This window comes from Tachypleus tridentatus, chromosome 6 (genome assembly GCF_004210375.1).
Source record: "Tachypleus tridentatus isolate NWPU-2018 chromosome 6, ASM421037v1, whole genome shotgun sequence".
Taxonomy (NCBI): domain Eukaryota; kingdom Metazoa; phylum Arthropoda; class Merostomata; order Xiphosura; family Limulidae; genus Tachypleus; species Tachypleus tridentatus.
In genome coordinates, this window is record NC_134830.1 from 18528505 (window position 1) to 18555601 (window position 27097).

The following is a 27097-nucleotide window of genomic DNA, read 5'->3' on the forward strand; positions in this document are numbered from 1 at the left end:
AAATTTACGGAGTTAACGAGTTAATTTGCGAAGAAGCGAGCAAAAAGTTTTAAAAAAATGTGCCTCCACATGGTATCCGGAAGTGTTCTGTTTCAAGAACAAGTAAAATCAAAATTAAGAATAACAAATATTTTTATTTCTTGATTTTAAAGTTCGTGTGTCATGAGGTGTTGTAGCCTATAAAGTGCACACTTCTCCTGATTCATGGCATGCGCATATTTTACTCATGTCACTACAATATAAATTGCAACGTTAATCGTCACTTATGTGACGTCGTTTTAGTATCTACTGACTAACTGACAGATAACACGCCACTGAATAAGAGAACGAGCAGTTAAAACAAGTGGTCCGTCCAGACGGCCTTCAGCTCCCTTTTAAGGATAACAAAGAGATACGTGCTATGATTTCCATATTTTAAGTCAAAACATTATTTTTGGCGTTGCCCTGTAGTGGCTCAGCTATACATTTGAAGGCTTATAATGCTGGTACAGCAGTAAGTATACAGATTTACAACGCTAAAATCAGAAGTTCGATTCCCCTCAGTGGGCACAGAAGATAGCTCGATGTGGCTTTGCTATAAGAAAAGTCACACACACGTATAAAGCTAAAACCCGTGTTTCGATACCAAAGTTGTGGTTGGCGCAGCAAATATGATCTATTCGGTAGCTTTGTGCTTAACAAATATCAATACGTTTTTGACGTTATCGAAACATGTTTTTATAACTTATATAATTTTGCTAAAAACAATTAATTATGCTAAACACGTTAGTTATTTAAAATTTCAAACATATCACGTTCACATACGTAATAAATTCACTTACAGGATTTGTTGCTCATGAACTAAGTCTTTATAGTTACGATAATTAGAAGAAAATATTTTTTTACTATGTATCTCACTACCGTGTCCGACATGGCCCAATGGTTAAGGCACTCAACGCCTAATCCGAGCTTTGCGGTTTCGAATCTACATTCACACCAAACATGCTCGTCCTTTCAGCCGTGGGGCCGTTATAATGTGACGGTCAATCACATTATTCGTAGGTAAAAGAGTAGCCCAAGAGTTGGCGGTGAGTGATGATGACTAGCTATCTTCTCTTTAGTCTTACGCTGCTAGCTTAGGGATGGCTAGCGTAGATAGTCCTTGTGGAGTCTTGAGCAAATTTTAAAAACAAACAAATTTCACTTCCCAAACGTTATCATAAAATATATTGTTCTATCGTAATCACCAAACTATGATATATATCGAACCACTTTAAAATGTCATTACTTTAGTAAACGTATAGCAATGCGTATTCCTCTTAAGTTTTATCATTAAAAATATAAGCTTAAAAATACGCTTATCTTTACAATTTGAAACAATGGATTTCTTCACAATTTAAGCATTTTCACTTCATAGACATTTGACACTTGACAATATTCTTGGAAAATACACCCTTACACTTATTAGAAGTTCGTTTCAGGAGTAAATTCGATCTATTTCGTGTTCATCATATAATTTGCATTGGATGACTCTGAAATAGTTTTAATGTTTTTGCACATATTTGCCAACAGGTGTCTAAACTATTAAGTAACGTTGGTGAATATGGTATGGTTGTTAATTGCCGAATAACAAATCTTCACATGTTTATATGAATATTTTTAGCTTTGAAAATAGCGTCATTCATGGATTTAATTTATGAAATGATCACGGAAATTATTTGGGGAATAAATGCAAATGAAATTTTACTTGTAGCACGAAAAATTTGAAATCTGTGTAACAGAGGTTCAAGATGATAACAAAAACAATAGAGAAAACAACACACCTAGTTGCAGAAAAACGTCAATCGTATAAACATGCAGTGGTATTAAGTGTTTAAATGAAAGTGAAAATACTAATGAAATATTACCGTGATTCACAATTGATCGTTTGTGTGTCTAAATCTTTATAGAAGGAACAAAATGACATATTGCATATATCTATATTAGAAACTGGTAACTTAGATAGACTTCGTGTTTAAAAACAAACAGATGACAAATATTATTGTTATTGGAACATCAAAATAAAATAAAACAATATTATTTACGATTGCGGTAACTAAAGATTTATCATTTAAATAGCCAACACTGTATAACGTAATCCCGAAACGTTTTTTGAATATCATAGTTTGATGAATTTAAATTTGAATTATTCATAAAATTATTTTAGTTTTTTGAACATCTGATACATTTAAGTATTTAAAACTTCGAGTGATTTATTCTACTATAAACTTAATCCCATAATAATCAACTCTCTAATTAAATGCGATGTATTAATAATTTAGATATAGATGTAAAATAAATATTCTAAAATAATGTTTCAAAGTGTAACTGGTTAAAATAACATTATCTGAAAACAAAGAAGAAAGATAAGGGATATCCCGTGTCAGATGATAAGATTATGACATGGGGTGTTTAATGAAACATTAAGCAAGGTGTACAAATTATAGGAACGCACTTAGCATGTAAGGAAAGTCCCTTGTCACGTGAGAGCTGATCTAAACTCCTATTGGATATGTATATTGAATAACTCCAAGTCGGAATTTCCCGAAAGAGGTTTCCCATATTTATTAGCCTTAAGTATTTCGTTGGATAGTTATGGTGATGTGTAGTTTAAGATTTGTATGACATTTGAGAATATTGTTCGTTTCGGGCAAGCTCTTTCGTGATTTAGTATCTTATTGAACATTTGTTTGTAAAAGGGAGACTCGAAGTTAAAGCGTCCTGTACTGCAGATTTTGTTGGTAAGTGATAGAAACGACAACGGTACCTTAGTACTAGTAAAGTACATAAACTGTTACATATTTTACTTAATTTCCTAAGCCTAAGTGGCTTTGGTGGGTAATGCATAGTTTATTGGTCAGTTACTTGTGTTTAGCAGAATAAAATGTGTTCGTATAGTGTATCATATTCCTAGAATTGTTCTTTTATTTTCTTGTGTTATATTCTGGAGATAGTATTAATAAGATGAGAAGACACAAACTTAAGATTTAGTTTAGGAAGGACTGGCTAGGTTTTATCTACTGCACAAGAACAGTTATGTTTTGAACAGGATGATTGATTGTTTTATGGAATTATTTACCGAGTATAACTAGTACCAGCATTTTACAGAGTTTAACAGTGATTGTGATATACCAGGGAAAATCAACGATTTGGTAAAAACAATAAAGGGTAGGTTTAAATTTGTATTGTTCACAAGAGTGAATTTGCAAGTACAATCTTAAAATTCAGTTCGAAGAAAGTACAGTAACAGGCCAAATGGCACTTCATTATATATTAATTATTATATTAGTTGATACTTTAGTGTAACTTAGTTACATTTGACTTGCTTAGATGGGTAAGGAATAATATTACAATACAGATATTACTTGATATTTTTAGTTTGTTGTAATTGTAAATTTATTTATCTGTAAAGTAACATAGACTGGTTGAAAGTTTGTTTACAGAATATTTACTACTTGCACTATTGACCTTTCTGTGAGGCTGTAGCTGTCTTAACAGTAACACTGAAAGTAATTCAGTGGCTTAATAATGAAATTAGATTAACAACATCTTATAAGTGGTTTGTTTTGAATTTTGTGCAAAGCTGCATGAGGGCTAACTGTGCTACATATTATAATTAAGTGATTAGTTTCTGTGGCATGTTTTAATACGACTCCTTGCAGGTTGTAGTATTTTTTTAGGTTAAGATCCATTGCATACATAAATACCTAAATAATGCAGAACAAGTCATTGAATACATTTTAATTGTATATTTATATTGGTGATCTTGCCCTCATGGTTTTAAACACTTGTTTTCTACCCAGTTATAACAATATTAGAGAAAAGATCTAGGATGAATTAGCAAATTAATATAAATACAATTAAAATGGCTTTGGTTTCAGTTCTAAAGGTGATCCATAGTTAAAACAAGTATTTTACTAAGAGTTCTTTCCAAACCTTAGCCATTTTATTTTAAGTTTGGAATAAATAGTGTTCTTTTCTCTATGGATGTTATTCCTAATGATAAATTATGTATAAAAATTCCTCCAGTAAGGTTTTACTTTTACTCAACTTGCATAAAGAAATAAACTTTTTAATATTGCTATAGAAACAAAATTGATTGCCAATCTTGTTATGTTTGAAAGAAATTGGAAAATTATTGATTTTTTTTTGATTTTTTTTATAATTTGTAAAAGATTTACCATTATTAGTTTTCATGTGCGACATGGATGAACTTGTTGGTTCCAGGTCATTTCACCACCAACGATCCGATTTATTATTTTTTCCTCATGAACCCCATTCTGCATTATTTAATTACATAAAGCTTCTAAACCCCCATTATCTTTCAAACCCTCATGGGTTTGGAAACACCAGATTGAGAAACACTGCCTTAAATTAAAACATTTGACTGTTTAGTCAGTTCTTAAGCCTACATTGGTTTAATGTGGAAATTTTTATGAAACACTTAATCTTTCTTGAGAGAAGCTCCAGTTTTTATAGAAATTTTCAAACATAATCAGGTTTCTTTGTCAAGTATATTTACCATTGAAAAATTCAGCTTTTATAGATATTTGCAAACCTTTTCATGGTATTAGCAAATTTGGTGTGCAATAATACCCAGTATGTTTGAAATATTTGAGTGGAATATAGTGTGAAAATTAAGATAATTCTATCATAGATAATTAATAATATAAAACACAATGTATTAAGGAACACTGAGATACTCTTTTTAAATAAAAAGTAGAAAATGATTGGTTTTTAATTGTATGGCTTATGTAGTGAGTATACTCTGCAATTTTTCAGTGTCAACAAGTTTTATCTATTAGTAAATTGAAATAAATATCAAAATAAACAATATATTACTTTTAAAAGTAAGAATTATGATATGTCAGTCAATATGTAGCCTATATGCCACATCAGACCCTAAAAAGTCCAGTATTGTTATTAGATATTAAGATTAGTTAATTGTATTTGAGAAATCATATTTTGGAAACTAGTGGTTAGTTGAGCTCTCTAATCAATTATTTTATTTTGTAGTGATATTAGCTGTTTAATTTTTTAAAAGTGCATAAGAAATAGCCATTGTAAGTACTTGTTAATTCTGTAATAAAAGATCTAAGCATGAAAATACTTTAACTTAGCCTTACCAAAATTATGTAAATTTGTCATTTATCTTGTTTTTAAATTATAATCTGAGGTTCATTTGTTACAGTTGTTATGCTCTAGTACCATACACTTTAATTGTATGTTGTTTTTATTTGAACAAATACTGAAATAATTTTCTGCTATTTCAAGTTATAAAGATAACTTTGTAGCTTCAGTTTAGAGAGAAGAAAAGTATTGGTTTTTTCTTGTTTACAGAATCTTTAATATTTTTGCAGTTTTTCAATAACATAACATTTAATGTTTTAACATTTTTATTACTGTTGAATATGTTTGGCTAATTCATACATGTATTGTTAGTTTGGTTCAGTAAATTACATTTTACTTATTGTTTGTTTATACTTAATGTTTTATTTATTGTATTTTTCTACTCCATTAGTTGGTTTAAGTTACTTTATTTATAGTAAATATTCATTCTTAATCAATATTTGTCAATTTTATGTAATTTTATAATTGAACGAAGTGGGGTTTTCTGCCAGTTGGTTCATTTTACTTGTACATGGTGTTTTGAAATTTAACAATTTCATACTGTTTGATATATTAAACTAAAAAAAAAACAAACATGACGTATGTTTCAAAATTAGCATAGTATATCTATCCAACAGAATTTTGTTGTTGTTTTTTTAATTCAGAGTTACTGAACACATCATATCAGTTAGATAAAAAAAATTAACATTTCAGAGAAGTAATTTTTTCGTAAGAACAGGCCTGTGCTTAGATTCTAAAACTCGTATTTATCCATAATATCTTTATTCAGTTTTGCCACTCAATAAAATCTCCAACATGCAATCTATCAAATATTTTTAATTACTTATAACACTAGAAACATGTCTTTTTTTTGTTGTTGTTTTTGTTTTACACCTCCCCTTCCCCTATGTTTTAGCATGTTGAACCATGAATCATTGTAGAATTTTGACTTTGGAGTGTTTCTTAATATTGCTACTATAACAGTTCAACCAAAAGTTTTTATTGAATTTATTAGATCGAACAAAGGGCTATAGTAACTTTCTTTGCTAGTTTCATCCATTTATTTGAAAAAAAATTTCCTTCTTATGTAATAACTAATTTAAATGCTGCAAGATTAATAACAAAAAGTATGTTAAATGCTATATGTATTTCTTAACACAAAAAATGCTTATTGCTACATTTTGCTTGTTTTTAAAATTTGTTACCTTGTATCTGAACACTTGAAGTACTATTAAAATAAACTAATATTCTGAACATTCTTTTCAGTTTTGGGAAAGGCTTATGTTAGTATTATGTTCATATATGACCTTAATTTGCAATTGCCTTGTGTATATCTCAATTTGTATGCAAATACATTCTACTATCATGTGTAGTAGGTATTCATTTAAGGTTTATTCACATCACAATTTTGAATTAATTTTCTGTATTTTTCATCTGTAGTAGTATGTCATTTGACTTGTCGAACTTCTCAAACACTGTTTAATATCTTGTGTATGTTATTCAATATATTAGTTGTAAGCTGATATGTTCAAATTTGATTATTAAGTGCTCTTAACAACTTTTACTTGCTCTGTCTTGATCATGCCCTATTAGATATTTATTGCTTTAAAAATGTGCTGAATGCTTAGTGTGTAAGAGAATGTTTGAGTAAAACAAGTATAAATTATAAAGCACATGTTAACCCTAATTTTAAGGTTGAAAAAAAAAAAGGGGTCACCTATGTATATTCTTTACTTCCCCCATCCCACCTTCTTTAAGGTGTTTAATTAATCAGCAGTGTTTGTTTAAAACAAAAAGATTTATTTTCAATTCAAACTGATAGTGTTACACTATGCTCTTTGTGTTGTATTTATTAGGTGTCTCAATAATTGGCAATTCCATGTTAAGACATTGTTTTTCATAAGTCAGCAGCAGCTCACTTAATTGTCTGTAATAGGGTGCTCTTGCTTTTAAAATTAATAGTATGTACCTATTTGGATATGCCCAATTTATCAAATACATGTACATAATTTAAAAAAAAAACTTAATGTACAAACATGATTACTATTCTGTATAATGTATTTTTATACTATATGCAATTATTTTGTTCCTTTTTAATCAAATATAAAATAGTAGTCAGGGCAATATTATTAATAAATTATACAAATTAGTGCTTTTGAAAGCTCAAACATTCAAAATATACCATTTGTTAATCCTAAAAATATACATAGCAAGGGTATTACTTATTTTAACATGCATAGCCACAAGCAATGAACTGTGACAGCTAGGTGGGCTTGTTAATGATACAAAGCATTATTACAGTAAAAATAATGAAAATGTTGCAGTGAATTTCGTTTTTGTTTGTGGGTCTTGCTTTAGACAGGGAATCGTTTTGTTTTCCTCTTTCCATACAGTTTTCGAAAATGTATGTTTCTGCTCACAATTCCACAAGTTATTTTAAATAATTGCACCTTCAAATCATGTCACACACCCAGAAATTTAAAAGGATGTGTCCAATTTACATAGAATGAGTCGCCTACTAGGTAAAACTACATTTTAACCCTAGTAGTGATTTTGTATTTTCGTACTCTGACAAGGATGAGCTGTTAAATGTTTTCTTTAAATTACTGTTAAAAATATAACAGGGGGTAAATGAAGTAGTTAGGAATAGTTCAATAAGAATCTCTCAATTTTACTTCCAATTATTTATTGATTTATTTGACTTTAGTACAAGTTCAGGGTTCCAAACATTATCTTAAAATACTTTTAGTGCAAAGCTAAGCCAAACAAGTTGTGTACTTGTTTGGTGGTATAAGTAGTTTTTTAAATGAGCATTTGTTTGATCATGCATTGTACTCTTTTATAATGTTTGTTGGTGTAATTTATTTCAGATTGTGACAAAATGAGAAAATCAAAAGAATTTAAAGTTTCCAGTGAGAAAGAAAAAAGTTCAGTTCCCCATGAGAAACAAGGTATACATGTTCGCTCAGAAGGAACTCGCAGTGTGGTTTCCAGTCATTCGCATCATTCACCTCAAAAAGAATATAAAACAGGGTACAAAAGGACAATGGTTTCAAATCAGGTTTTATGTGATGAAAATGAGTGTTTATCATCCATTTCTTATGAAACTGTGTTTGATTCAGGATACAGCTCTACAAGTTTTCAGTCATCAAGTAGCATTTTACAAGGTGACAATGCTTTTTTTGATAGTGGAATGTCAATTGGCACTTCAGAACTAGGTTTACATTTTCCAGATCATGAATATTTTATTGACTCTGATTTCAAAAAAGAATCTGAAACTAAGTGTGAAGATGTAGATGTTTGTACAAAATTTGATAGTGGTTTAGGAATTGAATTGGGATCTGATGTAGATAATGCACTTTATTCGAAAGAAAAAACTACTTTGACACCCCATTTATCAGAAACTGTGGTTGAAGATTTCCAGTGGCAAAGTGCATTTCAACAAGACCAAGATGGAGACACGTAAGTTTAATTTCCAGTTTTTTTTTATGTTTGTGCAAGTAATCTCTTGAATTCATTTTCGGCTAGTTTGTCATAATGTATAAGGAAACCATTGTGCAATATGCAATGGATAAATAAAGGCTTTCCTGCTGAATACTATTTTTGAAAGCCTGTGAAATACTCTATAAATAATTAGGTTTTAGTTGTTCGTTATACATGTACATCAAGATTTCTAGCTGTGCTCATGGAGTATCCCTTAAAAACATGTAAAATTATTATGATGAGTAATACTTCAATTGAGAATTTTAAAAACATTAGCTCGGTTTTTACTTTCAGTACACGTTATTTCAAATGTAAATAACTTTGAATAATAAGTGTGTTTATTCAGACATTTTAAGACTAATTCTGCAGTGCCTGGCTGGGTGTTGCAGTATGATATAAAAATGTTTGTTTGTTTGTTTTAATCATCCAACAAGATGTAGGTTCAATTAGGTCATCTTGAACTCTACGTTTTATTTTTCTGGGGCCCGGCATGGCCTAGCTCGTTAAGGCGTGCGCTTCATAATCTGAGGGTTGCAGGTTCACGCTCAAGTTACACCAAACATGCTCGCCCTCCCAGCCGTGGGGGCGTTATAATGTTACGGTTAATCCCACTATTCGTTGGTAACAGAGTAGCCCAAGAGTTGGCAGTGGGTGGTGATGACTAGCTGCCTTCCCTCTAGTCTTACACTGCTAAATTAGGGACGGCTAGCACAGATAGCCCTCGAGTAGCTTTGTGCAAAATTCCAAAAACAAACAAACAATTTTATTTTTCTGGCAAGGCTGCTTGCTCTTTGGGTAGTGTTTATTTTGTCTTTCTAAGTAACTGTGATTGAGGGAGGAAAACTGCTTAAAAGAAATGGGTGAATGATTGAGTTTAAAACTTACTATGAATAGTAACTTAAACCCATTGACTGATTGGGGGGGGGGGTGGAAGTGAACTCCGTTATAATTTTCATTGTATACCATTGATTGTAAATATAACTAAACTGTGTGCAGTGTCTTCTGAATCAAAATAAATGTAAAATATTCAGTTTGGTTGAATAAAAACTGTTAAGTTTTATATAAGAATGTAGAAAGGCATGAAAAAAACCAGTAAGCATCTTTAGTTATTTCTTAAAAACACCACAATAAAATATTCAGCTTTTCAATGTTCTGAATTTGTACCAATATCATATTTAAAAAAAAAAAGAAATGTAGAAGCTATGTAAATTGAACAAAGTTCAGCAGATTTCTTTTTTGTTTGTAATTAAACAAGGCACACAAAAAGTATGTCAAATAAATGCATTCATGGCATTAAGAAAGAACTTAGGATGAAAGATAAACATCTTGAAATGAGACCTAGTTATTTATGCCCTTATGGGGGGAATGTTTACCTTCTCAAGGCACCTTGGTTTACAGCTGTTTCCTTTTTGTTTGTTTGTACATTTAGACCATCCTCTGTTTTTTGGTCCAATTATAATTTATAGCTATGATATTTTTATGCTATTTTTGCACAAATACTTAGCAGCCCTTCAGCTCAGTGTGGTAGGAAGATGTGTAGTATGTTTGGAAATGCAAAATGTTATCTTTATAGATTAACCTTTGTTCAAGATTGTTATAATTTTCATATGATTGCAGTTAACTCCACACTAATTTGTATTGGAATCCTATGTGTATGTTACACAGAAAATAGATGGTTTCACCCAATTGTTTGTCAGTTCTTTCCATAGAGTATTTTAACAGGAAGTATAAAATTACTCTATAATGTAATATGTAGATCCTATTATTTGTAGTAGTGAATGGTGGGTGAAAGTAAGTTAGTAATTGGAGAATTAAGATAACGAAATGCCAACTTAATATTAACATGTAAAACATGCTGTATAAAATGTACTCCTTATTGAAAAAAAAAAACGTATTTACATAGGTTCTCAATAACCCATTAAATATTTTTATCATTAACAATTAATAGTGCATTGTAGGCTGTTATAATGGGACTTTTCCACCCTATTCACCATATTTCTGAAAACAAATGTTAAACTAATAGCTAGAACTCCACCAGTGTGACAAGGTAAAAGTAAATACTACATAGCTTTTCATTATTGATAGTTTCTATTTACAGTTAGCTGTAAATACCTTTTGACAGAAACCAAATAACTTCATTCCATTGTCATCATTACAAGGTAACAAGTGTGAGAGGTGTAACTATCCTAATTCTATATTCCAAAGTTTTTACTTTAATGTGAACACTTGTAGAATCACTTACCCATATTAAGACTATTTATAAAATGGTTAAGAGTTCAATGCCCATTGAGTTTTTCATATGCTTTCAGTTAAATAGTTAAGCAAATGAATGTTATAAACTTCTAAGATGAAATCTCAAATTAGTGTCCTGTAACCATGGTTTCACAACATCATTTTAAATTGAAAGATTCTACACAAGTCAGTTTTGTCCAACTCTTCAGATTTTAGAGATGATGCATTGACCATTACTGTTACTTTTCTGTTTTGCAACCTGTTTATTCTTGTATAAGGTAAAGGGAATGCCAGCTCAGCACTTATTTTTCTCTATCTATGGAACTGTGATAACAAAATTATTCAGGATTAGTCTTCCATCTTATGAAAAAAAAAATAGTACAATTTTTTTTAAATGTTTGGAGAGCTTGCAATGCAGTTTCACCTGCAGGGCATGATTATTAATAAAAAAAATATAAATAAATGAGAGGAATTTCTTCCAGGAAAATTGGCTTTAGCAAACTTCACTGGTAGTGCTGGGAGTTATCCTTGACATTTGAAGCAACTACAGCTTGCCATTGTAGTTTATACATTTGACAAATGTGAAGCCCTTTGAGAAAACAACTCGTGCTTCGGGGGAACCACTTTTGGGATTAACATTTATTATGTAAAATATATTTATGAGCAAGAGAAAATTATTCGTGTAAACCTTCTGCTTTGTTTAAAGCAACACTTTTTACTATAAGCTGTGTGATTACCTTCTGCTTTGTTTAAAGCAACACTTTTTACTATAAGCTGTGTGATTTTAATAAGAATTTCTTCAGTGTATTGGTGTGTTTTTCCCATTATTTTTTTTTTTCAATGTTTATTTTTAAAGAAACCATGTTGCATCAAATAGGTAACATTGTAGTACTCAGGTTCTTAGAAATGACAGTCATTCAGTTTTGTTTTGTTTTTTTCAACCAAACTTTTACTTTTGAAAGCTAAACTTGGAATTTTGTGGAGTAGGACTGTAGTTGTAAAATTTCGCATCCATTTTACAGAATTTATTAAACACATTCACACTTGTGTATTGCATGCTTTGAAAGTGAATTTTCTACAATTACTTTTAAAACATATTTATTATATTAAAATTTGCATTTTACATCACATGATGAATATAAGTGTAATATAGTTTTGGTAAAGAGATGTACTAGGAAGAGCAAGATTACAACTTCTAAAGAAATGTTTTTTCAGAGATAATGATTCAAACAATAACTAATGTATGTGAACACTAAAATGTACTATACTGTTTATTTAGCTTTGACTAACAGTCAGAACTTTTTCTAAGTTAGCCAAACCTCCTTGGATATCTTAGAGATTATAACAGTGAGAATAGAGATGTTAACAGTGAGAATACCAAACTGATGAAACAATGCATTCTAATCTTTGTAAGAAGAGATGTAAAGAAAGTATATTTTAATTAGCTGTATTGATGGCCAAACTTTTAATCTTGTTCTAAGGAAATAGTTTACTTTGGGAAAGTATCAAATAATTTAAAAATGACTTTGCTATTTAATTTTTCTTTCAAAATGTTTGCTAGTTTGTAAAGGAAGAGTGATTAAAAAATCACTGTACATAACAGTAAAATATGCAACAGGGCACATATACATTTCTTGAAATATAACTGAAAGTTTTTTTTTTTAATACAGTTAAATGCTAAGAAAACTGTATATTCAGATTTATTAACTAAAATATTTCATATGCATTCTTATAGCTCTGCTTCTAGGTTTGTGACTAACATTATAGTCTCTTGAACTATACTAAATGTTCATTTGTTAATAATTTTGGTATCTTAGTTTCTAAGCCTTCTTGTTTCAGGTCCAGTATAAGCTGGTGTATCATCCTGTTAAATCAAGGCTGTTTAAGTCTCCACATTCATTGACTGATATACTATACAATGAGTTTTTCTTGTGTAGCAAAATTTAATGAATTGGATTTTCTTCTCCAGTTCTTTTCCTGCACTAACACATGTTGAATTTTCATTAAATTATTTCATTCTGTATTTATTCTCCAACTTATAGAGGGGATTCTTATGTACATTTTAAACATTCTTTGAATTATTTACCAACTAGAGTACACCAAGTTCGTTACAGATTTTAATGACAAGAGTTATAAGACTGTCATCAGTATTACAGGTAATTCCACTGATTACTGCTGTGAGTTACCTTTGTATTCAAAATTTAATACATTTGATTTAATTTATGATAAGTTATAAAACCTGGGTATAATAGTGAGAAAAACAAATTCAATATTATGCAATGTATGGACCCTACCAATTTGAATGTTAACTGTGCTGTACAGTCTTTTGTGTAAAAGTGCACACAAAGCTTCGAAAACAATGGAAAAGTTGAAATGTAAAAAGAACTGGAAGTTGAGCTGTGGTATGGCAGACAAAAAAATAGTCCATGTGATACAGTGTGCAACATGTGATACAGTGTGCAAATCTGTCTAGAAATTTGGTAATTAACAGAATTCGCTAATTTCTAACATGTTAGGCTCATCAGTTAGCTAATTTTAAAAGACCAATCTTCCTATTTTGACAGTTTTTTATCATTATTTAATGTTATAGGCACCATCAGATTGTTATTCAGTCCTAAAATCTTGAAAATATATCTTACGTGCAGTGTAAACGAATACTTGAAACTAGCTGAAAATATAGTCAATACTTTTCTCTTGGTTTCTCTGCAAATTTTAAAGGCTTTTAAAATTTGGTAAACTAACTTTTTTTTGTTAAAAGCTTTCAGAGTTTGTATGATACTAACAGATTCTTGTCATAGCTTGTAGTAGCTAAATATATAATGCACTTTGAACAAATTTGTGCCAATCATTGAAAAACAAAGATAATACAACTTTTACTATTTGGTAAGAAAACGTGAGTTGGTACTGGACGACCTCTTTTCTGATATCGAAATTATGGTATTTAAAGTATTATTAATAATATACTAAAAATCACTAATCTATTTGTTTTTTCCTCAATTTCATTGTCAGTGTGGTGTGAATGTTTGAAAAAATAAATGACTTTTTATGTATAAAAAATATTGTAAGCATTTAAGTGATTACTATTGAACAAAGCTGAAATTATTATCTTTATTTTGCAGTTCAGGCTGGAAGAATGTAGAAACATGCTGAGAAATGAGCAATTCAATTTGTAACTTGCTGTTATAGGCAGTGTTTAAGCAGCATATGACAACAGTTAGGCTTATGTTTTGCACTTTCAGTGCTTATAGTAAAGTTGGAAGTAGCTATAATTAAGCAGAGGTTCCAATCATGTAAATGGGTTAATGACTTCAATATATTTTATTAGATCATTGCTATTTCATGACTAGTACTTTTAACAAACGCAGTTAAATGAGCAAGTTAAGCAGCTGTTGGTATTTTACTCAGGCAAGCAAAGAACAATAAATATTAATATGCTGCACTTTCTTTTATTGAAATAACCTTACTAGATTACATTTATAGTAAGTATTATGTTAAGTTAAAGTTAAACTATTAATTAGGTGTACAAGGTAAATAGAAACAATAGACATTATTATAGCAGATTATGTAACTAATTGCCACTAGGCTTACACCTTCACTTTTGTGAGTTGTATATAAGCACAAATCATATCCTGTACAGTTGTACCAATGGTAGTAATAGTAGTAATAGCTAATATTTTGATTAGTTGATTATATTCATTAAATACTAATTATGCTTATTAACATTATTTTATTCTAAAATAATGGTGAAATCACTGTGGCAATATTTCAATAAATTGGATAGTTGGAATAATAATGAAAAAGCAATTAGTGAAAAGAAAAAGATTAATTTAAGTGATTTTCGTTTTTGACATTCGTGTTATTTTTATTATTGATGCTGTAAGAAATTAAGTTATGATAATTTTATTTTTGTTTTATAGTTAGCCAGACTACATAGTTTCATAGGAAATGAGAGGATCAAGAGTGAAAAAATGTCTTAAGATATTAAAATTGTACCCTCTTTAGTTGAACTTAAAATGTTGATTTTTTTTTAATATTCACATTTTCCTTGTGCTTACTTAATATCACCAAATTTAAAATTCATTTATTTTACTAATGACTAACTTACAAATTAATACAAGACATTTTGATCCTGAACTTGTCAAATTTCTATATTAGTTTACAAGTAGAAACATTTTATGAATGCTGCAGAATAGCTAAATTTCATTCAAAAATTCAAACAAAAGAAAACAAATTGAGAGATTCACCTATAAATAATTGTGGTACTTTGTACTTATAAAATGCATTACTTTATTTGCCAGTGGGAGAGAAGCAGACAAAATTTATCATTGTGTGATGCTTTGTCTGTTTTCATGAAAATAGTTATGACCAAATGTTTTAAACTTTTACATGGACTGAAGAATTTTCTATGTGAATGACTTCTTCAAAAACATCAGTTTATCTACTTAGAAAAATAGGCTATATGCTTTCTTGAAGAATTACCAACAAATAGAAAAACTTAAACCAAGTGTTCACAGGTTTGATCCATTGGATCAATCCATACAGAAGAGGGAATGTCCATAATAACTGTCTATTTTATATACCTGCAAAAAATGGGGCAATTTCAGAAAAATTTATAAAATTGTTGCACGAAAAGAAATCAGATGTGTTACAAAAATCAAGATGTCTGTGAACTGATCTTGAACAATGACAGGTTGGGATGGAAGGTGATCTTCATGAGAAGACTTACAACAATTTTCTCCATTTCAGTTTGTATATTGCACTTTTATAACATCTAGAACTTCCAAAAATGCATGTTTTCAGTAATGCTGAATATCATATCTTGCACTTAATATAAGCAACATTAAAGGTACTTTTTTGCCCAGACAAAGATTTGAAGAAAGTTTTTGTGGAACTGGTGTAACATCAGCTGTGTATGGTAAAATGACTACACAAATACTAGTGGTGCATGTTCAATGACACCTTGTACAAAGTTGTAGTTCAGTCACTCTCTCAACTGTGCACCTACAGTTAGAATATGGCAGTATATATAATATACAGCAATCTGTAAGTGTAAAAATTGCTGTGCGAATTACTGAAAGATTGTTTTTATCCTGTAATGTAAGTTTTATAGTGATTCATATTCAAGGGAGTTACTGGTGTAAGTAATAGTAAATGTAGTTTTTTACCTAGACAAACATTTGAAGAAATATTATAGATCTATTCAGGATAAACAGTTTACCTTTTACTGATAGACAAAATACATAGAAAATGAACTACTGAGAAAAAGGCCAGTACAACAGAGTTATCTAGTCATGTTTACCTACAAATGTTTATCCATGCATTCTCACAATAAAGAAGTTCCTTATATCCTATTTTATTCTGTAGACTTTAGCATTATCAGGGTTCAAGATTAAGAATAGCAAATTGCTCATTATTATTCCAGATTTATTAATAGAATGTGGAAGACCTCAAACAAAATTATTAACTTATTCTAAAAGGAAAATATGCAGATTCATGTTGAGTTTCATTACACTTGCAACACATTTCACTTACTGGTTCTATACCAGTTTTGTCCCCCCCCCCCCCCCCATCATGAAGTGGATATAGAAAGAAAATAGCTTCAGCTCATTTTATTGTTTGTCTTACCATGTACCAGTCAATTAAAGTTGGATGAAAAAACCTTTACAATATAATTTTAAATGGTTAAAAATGCTCTGCTCAAATGCGTTTTCATTGAAAGTTAAAAAAACAAAAAGGAAAGCATGTAAACTACACATTTTTTTTCAATATTTCTCTTACTTTTCTATGATTAATACATATGTTAGGCCTGTTGTTTTCTAATCCTTCAATTAGTCTTTGGCATAACCCTATTTTAATATAGTATGGGGTGACCATACACTTTGTCAAGCCAGGTGCTCCTGGCCTAGATATAGTAGTTTCTTCCCAAATCAAGCATGTTTTAACTGTTATGAAATAGTTGAATTAAGAACACTTGATGTAACTGAGTTTTGACTTTCAAAAACATTTGAAAATAACATTTATCTATAACAGTAGGATATGTGCTGTATATATATTAACATTTAATATATGAAATAATTGACAATACACAAGAGTAATATTGTTGCTAGTGGGTATTAAAGGGGGGGGCAACTAGCAAGCACTTGCCACTGGCTTTAAAAATTAAGATTGAGACCTGCTTATTAGTAAAAATTATCACTAAATCATGATCTGTTTAGATTGAGAAATTTGTAAGGCTTAAGTGCAGTTTTATATCTTTTGCATATACTGTTCTATATTTGTAGATTTTTTTTTTCTAATGACCCTGGTTGTTTCTTGTAGCAAAGTCTAATTTTCTTGGGTTAAAAATATAAGGCTAAAAATTATTAGTATTCTTGCATTATATATCATTTACTAATAAATATAAAATTAAATTGTAGCATTATGATACCTCAAAAATTTAATACTAATATAAGTAAGGTAATTGGTATGTGAAACTATTAAGTCAGATAAGTTAATACTTTCATTTCTTTTAGAAACCTGGTTTTAGTTTTAAAATATTAGTTGGGCAAACTAACTTTAGCTACCAAAGCATCATTTTCTATACAATCATCAGCTTTTAGTGGTGTATTATTTATTTTTTAGAATTTTTAAAACAATGTGCTCAGTTATTTTGGTACTTTACAAGAAACTTCAAATATGCAGTTAACATGTGGATACAATTGTTCAATGTTTATTGAATTTGGTGGCCTTGACCTATTTTATTGTCAAAGTGGGCTGTGGAGTGCACTATGTAAATATATTATAATCTTTGTTACTATATACATCTAATAAAAGAAAAAGAAAGTTTTATTATAATGTAAATTATTCTGTTTTGAATTAATGATTACCAAAAACAGTGTTAAAATTTTAGGCCATTTTTAGATAGTAGAAAAATACCATCAAATGGTTATGCTATAGAAACAAAAATATAAGCAGTATATTTATGTAACATTTGTACATTGTGTATTGGTTTCTCCTGAACTTGTCCTTTATGCTGATGGTAATTACAAGTATTGTATTAAAAGAGGGTGGTAGCTGTAAACATCCTTACTATTTATACTACTGTAATATTTAAATATTGAAATTTCAGATACTTGTGTTTATTGTACATATTAACATGATAATTGTACACATTGCTGTTTTGAGCATGTATACTAGTTGTATGCTTCCTAAAGTATGTATGCATGTGCTCATGTTGCACTGATAAAAAGCCAATAGTTATGTTTTAATTTTAACATCCAGAAAGAGAGCATAAAAGCATGCGAAACAATTTTCTTTTGTTTAATTGATATTTTTAAATAGAATTTCAAACAGTTAAACATAGAAGTATTACCAGTAACTATACTCAGACAGAGAGAGAGAGAGAGAGAGAAAAATGTAGTAGTTCTTGTATACACTGTGACCTGTAGTCTCAAGCCACATATATTTCAAAACAAATTTTCTTTCCTGAAGACTATATTTTTTTCAATTTTGGCTAAACATTTTCAGTAACTTCTGTTAAAATACTTTTTCCTGGTATGTAAAATTTACTTCAAAACAATAATTAATCTTCCTTTTTATTTCAGGTTATTACACTTGGCTATAGTTCAAGAAACAGTTGAAATAAGCTTTACACTTATTCGTTTTGCAATGCATCCAGATATGTTAGATATTTTCAATCATTTATCCCAGGTAAGCAAAAGTATTTATGTTAATATAATTTTAGTAAAACTATTGGTGTGGTTGGGGGAGGGGTTAATTAAGATATTTTGTAAAAGAATGACAAAGTATATAATGTTGACATTTATCTATTCATTTGAATATAAGTTTGTTTTAAAAGGGGGGTTAACAATAGATATTCAAGTGCATAGATGCAGTATGTCTAATCATGATTTAGAAATACCCATTTCCCAAATATTTTTTCTTTTTTTTTTTTTTTTACAAATGTTTCTAAAATGTTACAGTGCCTAGCTTTTATGCACTGAAATTTATTGAACTAAAATGTACCTATTTCCTTTTCTTTTATTGTGGAAAGATAACCCCTGCATATATGTTACAACCTATTAAGGATCATTTTGTTGTAGTTAACATTAGCTGGTTTTTATAGGTTTTATCATACCAAGTTTTTTTGTTTTGTTTTTTGTTAGACACCATTACATCTAGCTGTTCTCACTGGTCAGTATAGAATAGTGAGGAGGTTAATTGTGGCAGGAGCAACAGTGGACATGAGGGATCGCCATGGAAACACAGCATTTCATATAGCATGCGAACGAGGAGATATGGAATGTCTCAGGGCATTAACTACACCTGTTACAGAGAATGAGGTCATTGAAGCAAACCTGCAGTATCCAGTTGATTTACAATACTTAAGTCCAGACTTTTTAGAACATCGAAATTATGAAGGTTGGTGTTTTTTACTTTGATGTTCCAGTGTAATTTTATTCTAATGAAACTTGTATGTTATATGATGAAGTATGTTGAGTGACTATAGGTGGGAAATGTTACTAAACATGCATGAATTTTATACAAGTATAGTCTAAAAGTGTGTTCAGAGTTGTTAGGAAGTTATGGCATGCTTGTATTAAGCAATACGTGTATGTGTTATATCCTCAAATTATTGGTGTCATAAAAATGAGGCTGTATCTTTGACAATGGTATGTATGTGGGTTAAATGTACAATGTTATTCTGATATTCTACTAGCAGCAGTTTGATAAAATAAGCTTCAAACATGTATTATAACTATTTTACAAAGGCTAGACTGGTGTACTAATTTTTGGGTTTTTCCTGTGGCAGCAAAATAAATAGGTCATTTATTCATTTTATGTTGATTGTTATTTTTTATTTATTTTTTTTACTTTAACTTAAACAATGTAGAGTGCTTTTTAATGTGGAAATTGGAAACTGAAAAATATTCTTCAGTTTATGGTAATTCTCTTAAGTATTTCCCATTTGGAGTTTTTTAAATATTTATCCATGTTTTTAGTACATTTTATGTATGAATCATTGGTATTACCTTTAAATAGGTAGACATAACGTTTTGAAATAAATGTGAAAATTGCTTCATTTTCCATGTAATACTTTTTAATACCTTGTAGTGTTTTATTGTATATTTTGTAGTATATGAAAGAAAACTTTAGAACATTTCATCTTACAATCATTTGAAGGAACACTTAATGTAAACTAGTTTCATTAAATTAATCAGAATGAAAGTAATATTAAAAGACAATTTTCTTCTCCTTGTAACTAAATATATTGAGTTAAAATGCAAGAGTTGTGTTTTATAGTTTTGTAAACATGGTTATTTAACATTCTTTAGTGTAAATAAACAACTTTTTTGGACAATTTTTAATAATTTCACCAGAACAGATTTGTAATTGTTAGGATTCAGAATAAATGTGCTTTTCTTTTCTGAAGGTCAAACCTGCCTCCATCTAGCAGTGCAACAAGGTCATATGGATGTTATTAGATATCTTGTCCAGTGTGATGCAGATGTGAATGGAAAAGTAAGAATTTTTGCTCTATGAATATTTTAATATTGTTTTATTACAAGTTTTTATCTATGTTCCTGTTCTTTCCTTGCAAAGAACTACATGAATTCTTTCTTGTTGTCATACAATAGTTATTTCAAAATAAATGTAAAGCTGAATTAATTTTTCCAGTTTTTAAATTTTCAGTGAAATTTTGCAACTTGTGTATGTTTCTCTGTAATTAACACATTCACTTTCAAGTTATGTTGCAAGAAGTATTAAAATAGTGCTCAGGTAGGCTATGTAGTAGGCAAGTCACTGTTAGCACTTTCAGTCCAGTTCTGTATGTGTAGAATCTTAAGTGGCTACTGCAGTTTTTAGATACTGTACTTGTCATATTTTTTAGTATTTACAGTTATCTATTACATATAATTTACTGAGAAAAAGAAACTTGTTTGAAGTATTAAAGAAACTAAAACATTATCTCAATTTCAACTTGGCTGTGTTTTAAAATAAAATTTTTATTGAAATTTTTTTGCTATTTTGAACAGGAAGGAAAAAGTGGAAGAACATCTTTACATTTGGCTGTCGAAGCCCAGAGAGATGATCTAGTCCAGTTCCTTCTGAATACATGTCATGCTGATGTCAATATCCAAAACTATGCTGGTCATTCTCCACTACATGTAGCATGGAGCATGTATCAACTAGAACCTACATGTTCTAAACTGAAAAACATTGTAATTATTTTGAAAAATCATGGTGGAGAGCCAAGAAGACCACCTGAAAGTGATATTGACTCTGACAGCGATTCCTCTGGAGATGAAGTTAGAGCAGTGTAATTCTGCTCTGTAGAATGCTTGTATTTGATTGTTGTTACATTTCTCTCTTGTACTGCCGTAATGCAGCTTTTTGTTGATAGTAATGAATATTTGCTTTACTTATAAAAACTGTGACCTTCAGTTCTTAATGGTGTGCAGAAACAATGTTCATTCCTCTACACAACTACAAAAATGAACTAAATGTTTGTATATGTTTTTGACATATGTTGTGAGCCTGTAGGTGAAAATATTTTGTATGAACAACTAAAAAAAAGAAAGAAAAGGGTCAATACATCCAATAATATAGGAGAAACATCCAACAAATATACAGAAGTTATGAACTCTTCTAGATTATAAAGACTTTTTGTAGTGTGGTTTATCATTTGTTTTTTATTGTTCAGCTTTTCTCATTTGATTTTCATAGTTATTTCAGGTTTGTAAAAGTTTTTTTGTTCCAAGGAAATAAGATATTTCTCTTCATAGAAAAAGCTGCTTTGTGTATTTAATTTACATATTTGCATGACACTGTTTATTTAAAGAGCTTTAATACACAATTGTATGTTTGTGTGTGTGTATTCAATGATGCTAAGTTTTCTCAGCACATCCCATTTTAAATATCTCTTATGTCTGTTGTAATTGCTTTTACTGTGCAAGTGAATTTCTTTAATTTATAAATTATTTGAAGAATTTAGTAAGCCTGAAATATTATTTGAATACCTAATGTTTTATTGAAAGTGTAGGTTGAAAAATAAAAGCCAATTTTAATAAAACAGTTGTGTAAAAATGAAATGCCAAATTGGAATACATCTTTAATAGCAGATTTCAAATTGTAGATTGTTATGTAGGTATTTGCATGTGTGTGCATGCATGCTGTTAATTTGTAAATGTCACTTTAGTTGATGTAAAGTAGAATGCTCATCTCTGAAGATAGATGACATTTTTAAGTAGGATAAGGATTTCTACCATACATACAAATAATTGAATTATGAGATCTACAGAAACGTATATATAGAATTAATTGTTAATAGAATGGATAACATAATTCATAACTAAATTCGCTTGTATTTTTTACTAGTTATGCACATTTGAATAAGAGTACAAAGTCTGTTAATACCTTTTTAATAGGAATTTGAACTATAACTATCAGTCACAGTACCTAATCATCTGATAAACAAAGTGTACTTGGAAAAGTTGTAAAATAGATATGTAAATTGTTTTAGAAATAACAGTCGGAAATTAATATTTATTTTATTAGAAGTATTTTTTAAAGCATGACAAAGGAAACAACATAATTTGTTTACAAGATTGAAAACATTAAGTGCAAGCAATCAACCTTAACAATGAGTTCTTTTCATATTTATAGTGGTATTATTTTTAAGACTTTATTTTTCACAAGTAAAATTTTCAACTCTACAATAACAATCTTATAAAGGAAAATCCACTACTACTCTTCTTTTTGAAAAACTAACCACCATTCATGTAGTTTATGGTGCTTGTTGTTTTTCTTTTATTACCCTTTTATAGTTAATTTTGAATACCTAGTGTTCATCCAAGTGGTTAAAGAAGTTTTAGGGTTAAAATGAATTATTAAGAATCTTTTAAAGCACGAAATTAACATTAAAGTGTAATTAGAATTTTTTAAAAGAATTTCAGTAAAGACATTCTTCAGTTTTTATGAAGTGTAGAAGACACTGTTTTAACAGTGTGTACATAAATAGCTGCACAGTGTACATAGTGTAATAAATACTGAACTCTGGAGGAGTGTTCAATTTTTTTTTCAATTTAAATTGTATTCAGATTAGTTTTATATACGTTTCACATTTGGAGAAACTATATGTAAATGTTCTTGACTCTCTAAGTACCAGGTTTGGTACAGAAAGCTCGTCTAACCATTCAGTTGGTTTTAGTTGTTCATTCTAACAGTTAATGAAGGAAAACGTTGTGTACCAAGTAACAGAACCACCAAAGTTTCTTTTTATAACTGTACCTTTACAAATATTAGGGTTTTTTAAGTATTTAGTTTTTATTGTTGATACAACATGGCATACTCATGCAAAATGTCAACTTCTATTTGCTGAATATTAAGTAGTTAAGTTTCATGTTTTAGTATTTAAATGTTGAACATTAACAGGGCTAATTTTGGAACTAAGTAGTGTCTGTGCTTTCCGTCATCCTCATGAATAAAATATTGTTGTTGAATCTTTTTACTCTTGTGAACAGTTTCTTAAAATCTTATTTTAACCAATAATATCCTTCTATTTTCTAAATAACACTTCTCACAATTTAGAGAGAATAACTGGGTGTAATACAGTTCAAAGCTTTTTTTGTATTCATTGGTGCACAAAACATTACAATCCTGTTCTAATAACCATGTAGTAACAGAATAGGTGATTTAATACCATATTTTCCATTTCCAGCTTGTTCTTTTAATTTGTAATTTTATTGAATATTATTCATGTGCATCTGACTAGTTTCAAGAAGTAATGTTTGCAACAAATTGTTTTCTGGGCTTTGGGCAGGACACAGGCCAAGTGAATATCATGGCTATGAAAAGAACTTTGAATGTTTGTGGTCTCTGCCCTATTAACGCAAAAACTTCACGCTTTTAAGCTGCAAGTATCTGATAAGAATGATGATCCAATTTTGTAGTTTTGTTAGTTGTAGTAGTTTAACATACCTATTTATACTATTGTAATCATAATTCTTCTGGTGGCATTAGTTTGTCTACAAACTTACTGCTTGTGCCTGTTGCGTATAGACCAGAAGAAGTGTGAACAGAAACGCATTTGGCTTTTTAAGTAAACCAGTAATCTAGAAGACTATGTAAAAACTGTTTTATCTGTTTCTTAACTGTAAAGAGGGAATTAGTAAAGGGTAGTTGTATGTTGTACAAGTAATACGTGAGGAAGTCCAGAGGTGGAGACCCTGGGTTTTTCCCTTGATTCATACTACAATAACAACACGTGACTTCTAGAAGGTAAGCTCTTCAATCAAGTTGATAAGCTTGTTTTGATTACTCCAAATTTTTGTGTCGTAAGATTTATTTATTTGGAGGCGGGAGATAAAATTTGCTTTACGTAGATGCTAGGTACATTATTTTTTATCTCATTTCTTTTAGATTTATTCAACATAAATGTTAAGTGCACACTAATCGGTTTTAAGTGCAAGTATAAATAGAGAACTATCGCCAACAAAAATCACTATTTGCCACCTACTTAAACTCAGTTTCGTCATCACGTCATAAGGAACAAGTTGCCTCTTGTGTTGCTCGGCATTTTACTAAGGAACAAACTTTATTGCTTAACTTTATGGAGTTAAGTCTCAACCTACTTGCGAGGGCAGTTAGACGCATGGCGCCAAAACTCCTTGTGAAAGATGTTTTCACAAGGATCGCCCAGTGTCTATCTGTATACGTTGGTTTCCACAATTACGTCTGTATAGCTCTTTAAATCTTTAAAGTTGATTCCATGTTATACACTAAAAGAAAGTGTTCGCTAGTTCTTTTGAATGGTGATAAAGTTAATCCCGTTGCACCAAATATGCTCGCCCTTTCAGCCGTAGGGGTGCTATAATGTTAGTCAATCTCACTATTCGTTGGTAAGAGTGGGTGGTGATGACAAGATGCCTTTTCTCTAGTCTTACACTGCAAAATTAGGGACGGCTAGCGCAGATAGCTCTCGTGTAGTTTTGCGCGATATTCAAAAACAAAGTTAATTCAAATAAGTAATTGGTGTTAATAATAAGATAAACAGTATTGTATTATCAATTTTTACCGTAATTCTGATTTTAAAATGACATAATAATAATTACTTTTAATTTTGTTAATACAACTACAATCATGCAATTGATGATGCAGGTAGAGCCTAGACTACTATTTCCAGCCGATCTGATAAACCCTGGTATGGAGCAATAAGAATTCGTAAACGCAGGATATATTAGATATAATGCATTTGACATTTTACATATTTTTCTTTGCTTTCACTCTGAAGTTCACAGAATTACGTTAAATATGCGACGTCTGTCGGATATGGATAACTGTAACATAAGTACATTAGGACGGCAAAACGCATTTAAACGTGGGTCATTGGCATGATTCATATTACAAAGTGTGGAACTATGTAGGTTGACAGACATCGCTACCAAAAGTAACAGCATATATTTTCTGTACATAATACAACTTTATAAATACAGATGTTTTATAACGCATTTCTCATAAACAAAAAAAGTGATTCGAACAAAGTAGGAAGTTGATATACAATTATTCTGTAAGATGATTAGATATGAACTATATTATGGGCATTAGAGATGTTTTAAACGTCTAATCGGATACGTCACAACAGCAATTAGAATTAATGCGTATTTATTAATATTTTTGTGGTAACATTAAATGGGATATTTTTATATTGTCCATTGGTATAAACGTTTAGTTACCCACTGGCCTCAATAAAATGTAGGTTTACTACGAAATAACCTTTCGTCGTAATTATTACCAGTGTTTAATTCTACTGGTTTGGTTTTTTTTGTTTTTGGAAATTCGCACGAAGCTACTCGAGGGCTATCTGTGCTAGCCGTCCCTAATTTAGCAGTGTAAGACTAGAGGGAAGGCAGCTAGTCATCACCACCCACCGCCAACTCTTGGGCTACTCTTTTACCAACGAATAGTGGGATTGACCGTCACATTATAACGCCCCCACGGCTGGGAGGGCGAGCATGTTTGGCGCGACCCTCAGATTACGAAGCGCACGCCTTCACGCGCTAGGCCATGCCAGGCCCGTCATTCTACTAAATTTAGAAAGTGTAGCATGGCGCCATTCAGTTATTTTCCCCTGTATTTCTCTCTTTGTTTGTTTTTTTAACTTTCGTAACTGAAATCCATCGCATTAACTTATGAGATCTTAGATATATTTCGTATTATACTGAATTCCCTTGTATTTCAGCAGTAATCATACGGACTTAAATTGCTCAAGAATATGGGGCTCGATTTCCAAAATGAAAACGGAGCAAATAGCCCATTGTGTAGCTGTGCGCTGAAATAAAGGAACAGAATAAGCTGTTGTGAAATTTGAGCTTGTTGGCTCAATCAGAACATCGAACACGTGTTGTTGAAAGAAAAACAGCCCTAAATACGAGGCTTAGGTGTTGCGTATAACATGTACAAACTGTACTTTAGCCATAATGAAGATTTCAAGCGTGAGCTGTATCATGGTAACATCTGTTTTCACTATATTGATGCAAAGTTTCATCAATAAGCTCTATAAATTACGGATATAACAATATTGATTTACGTACATTGCCTGTATTCAACCACACGTTTTTTCTTTTGTTTTTTAACAGGTGAAAACATTAAAAGTACTAATATCGTTTGTTTTTAATGCGAAATATACCACACCGTAATCGCGCTGTTATTAGCTAATCTCCTAACTGTAAATAGCGTGGAAATAAAAATGCTCCTAGTAGAAATATTAGCGTGCTGAATTGAGGTTCCGTGATTCGCGTCTCATTACTGCCCCAAAATAAAAATGGTACCCTATACTTCGGATGTGTCAGAGTGACGGTCAAATCCTGCTTTTCGGTCTGACAAAAATTGGTAATTGGTGATGTTGACTAGTTTTTACCGAAGTCTATCGCTTAAAAATTAGGGACAAATAACCCTCGATTATCTTTGCGAGAAATCCCACAGAACAGCAACAACAAAAAGGCTCACACGAGTTCTAAAACACACCATACACAAATATTAAACATGTGAAAAACGTCTTAAAATAGACATAAATAAAAAAATAATGCTTATTTCCATTTATTTTAACTTGTTTCTTTATCTTATGTTCCAAAGCAAAATTTTAAACTTTGAAACTGTACCAGTTTGAAGTTGAAAGGCAGTAGTCATTATGTGAGCTGTGGCTACTGGTGACGAAGATGTGCACATCTTTTTTTTTTGTTTCATGATGTGCAACTGGAATTTTAAAACATAGCAT

The 27097-nt window shown here is 30.4% G+C and overlaps 1 protein-coding gene across 1 annotated transcript; it reads left to right on the forward strand.

Moving 5' to 3' along the window:
* Window positions 1-2543: 2543 nt before the first annotated feature.
* On the forward strand, window positions 2544-23332 carry LOC143252026 (NF-kappa-B inhibitor alpha-like). The gene is made up of 6 exons (XM_076503561.1): window positions 2544-2759; window positions 7998-8589; window positions 18426-18531; window positions 18987-19242; window positions 20255-20343; window positions 20859-23332. Exons 2-6 carry the CDS (start codon window positions 8009-8011, stop codon window positions 21144-21146), a joined length of 1320 nt encoding a protein of 439 aa, XP_076359676.1. The 5' UTR covers window positions 2544-2759; window positions 7998-8008; the 3' UTR covers window positions 21147-23332.
* Window positions 23333-27097: the final 3765 nt, after the last annotated feature.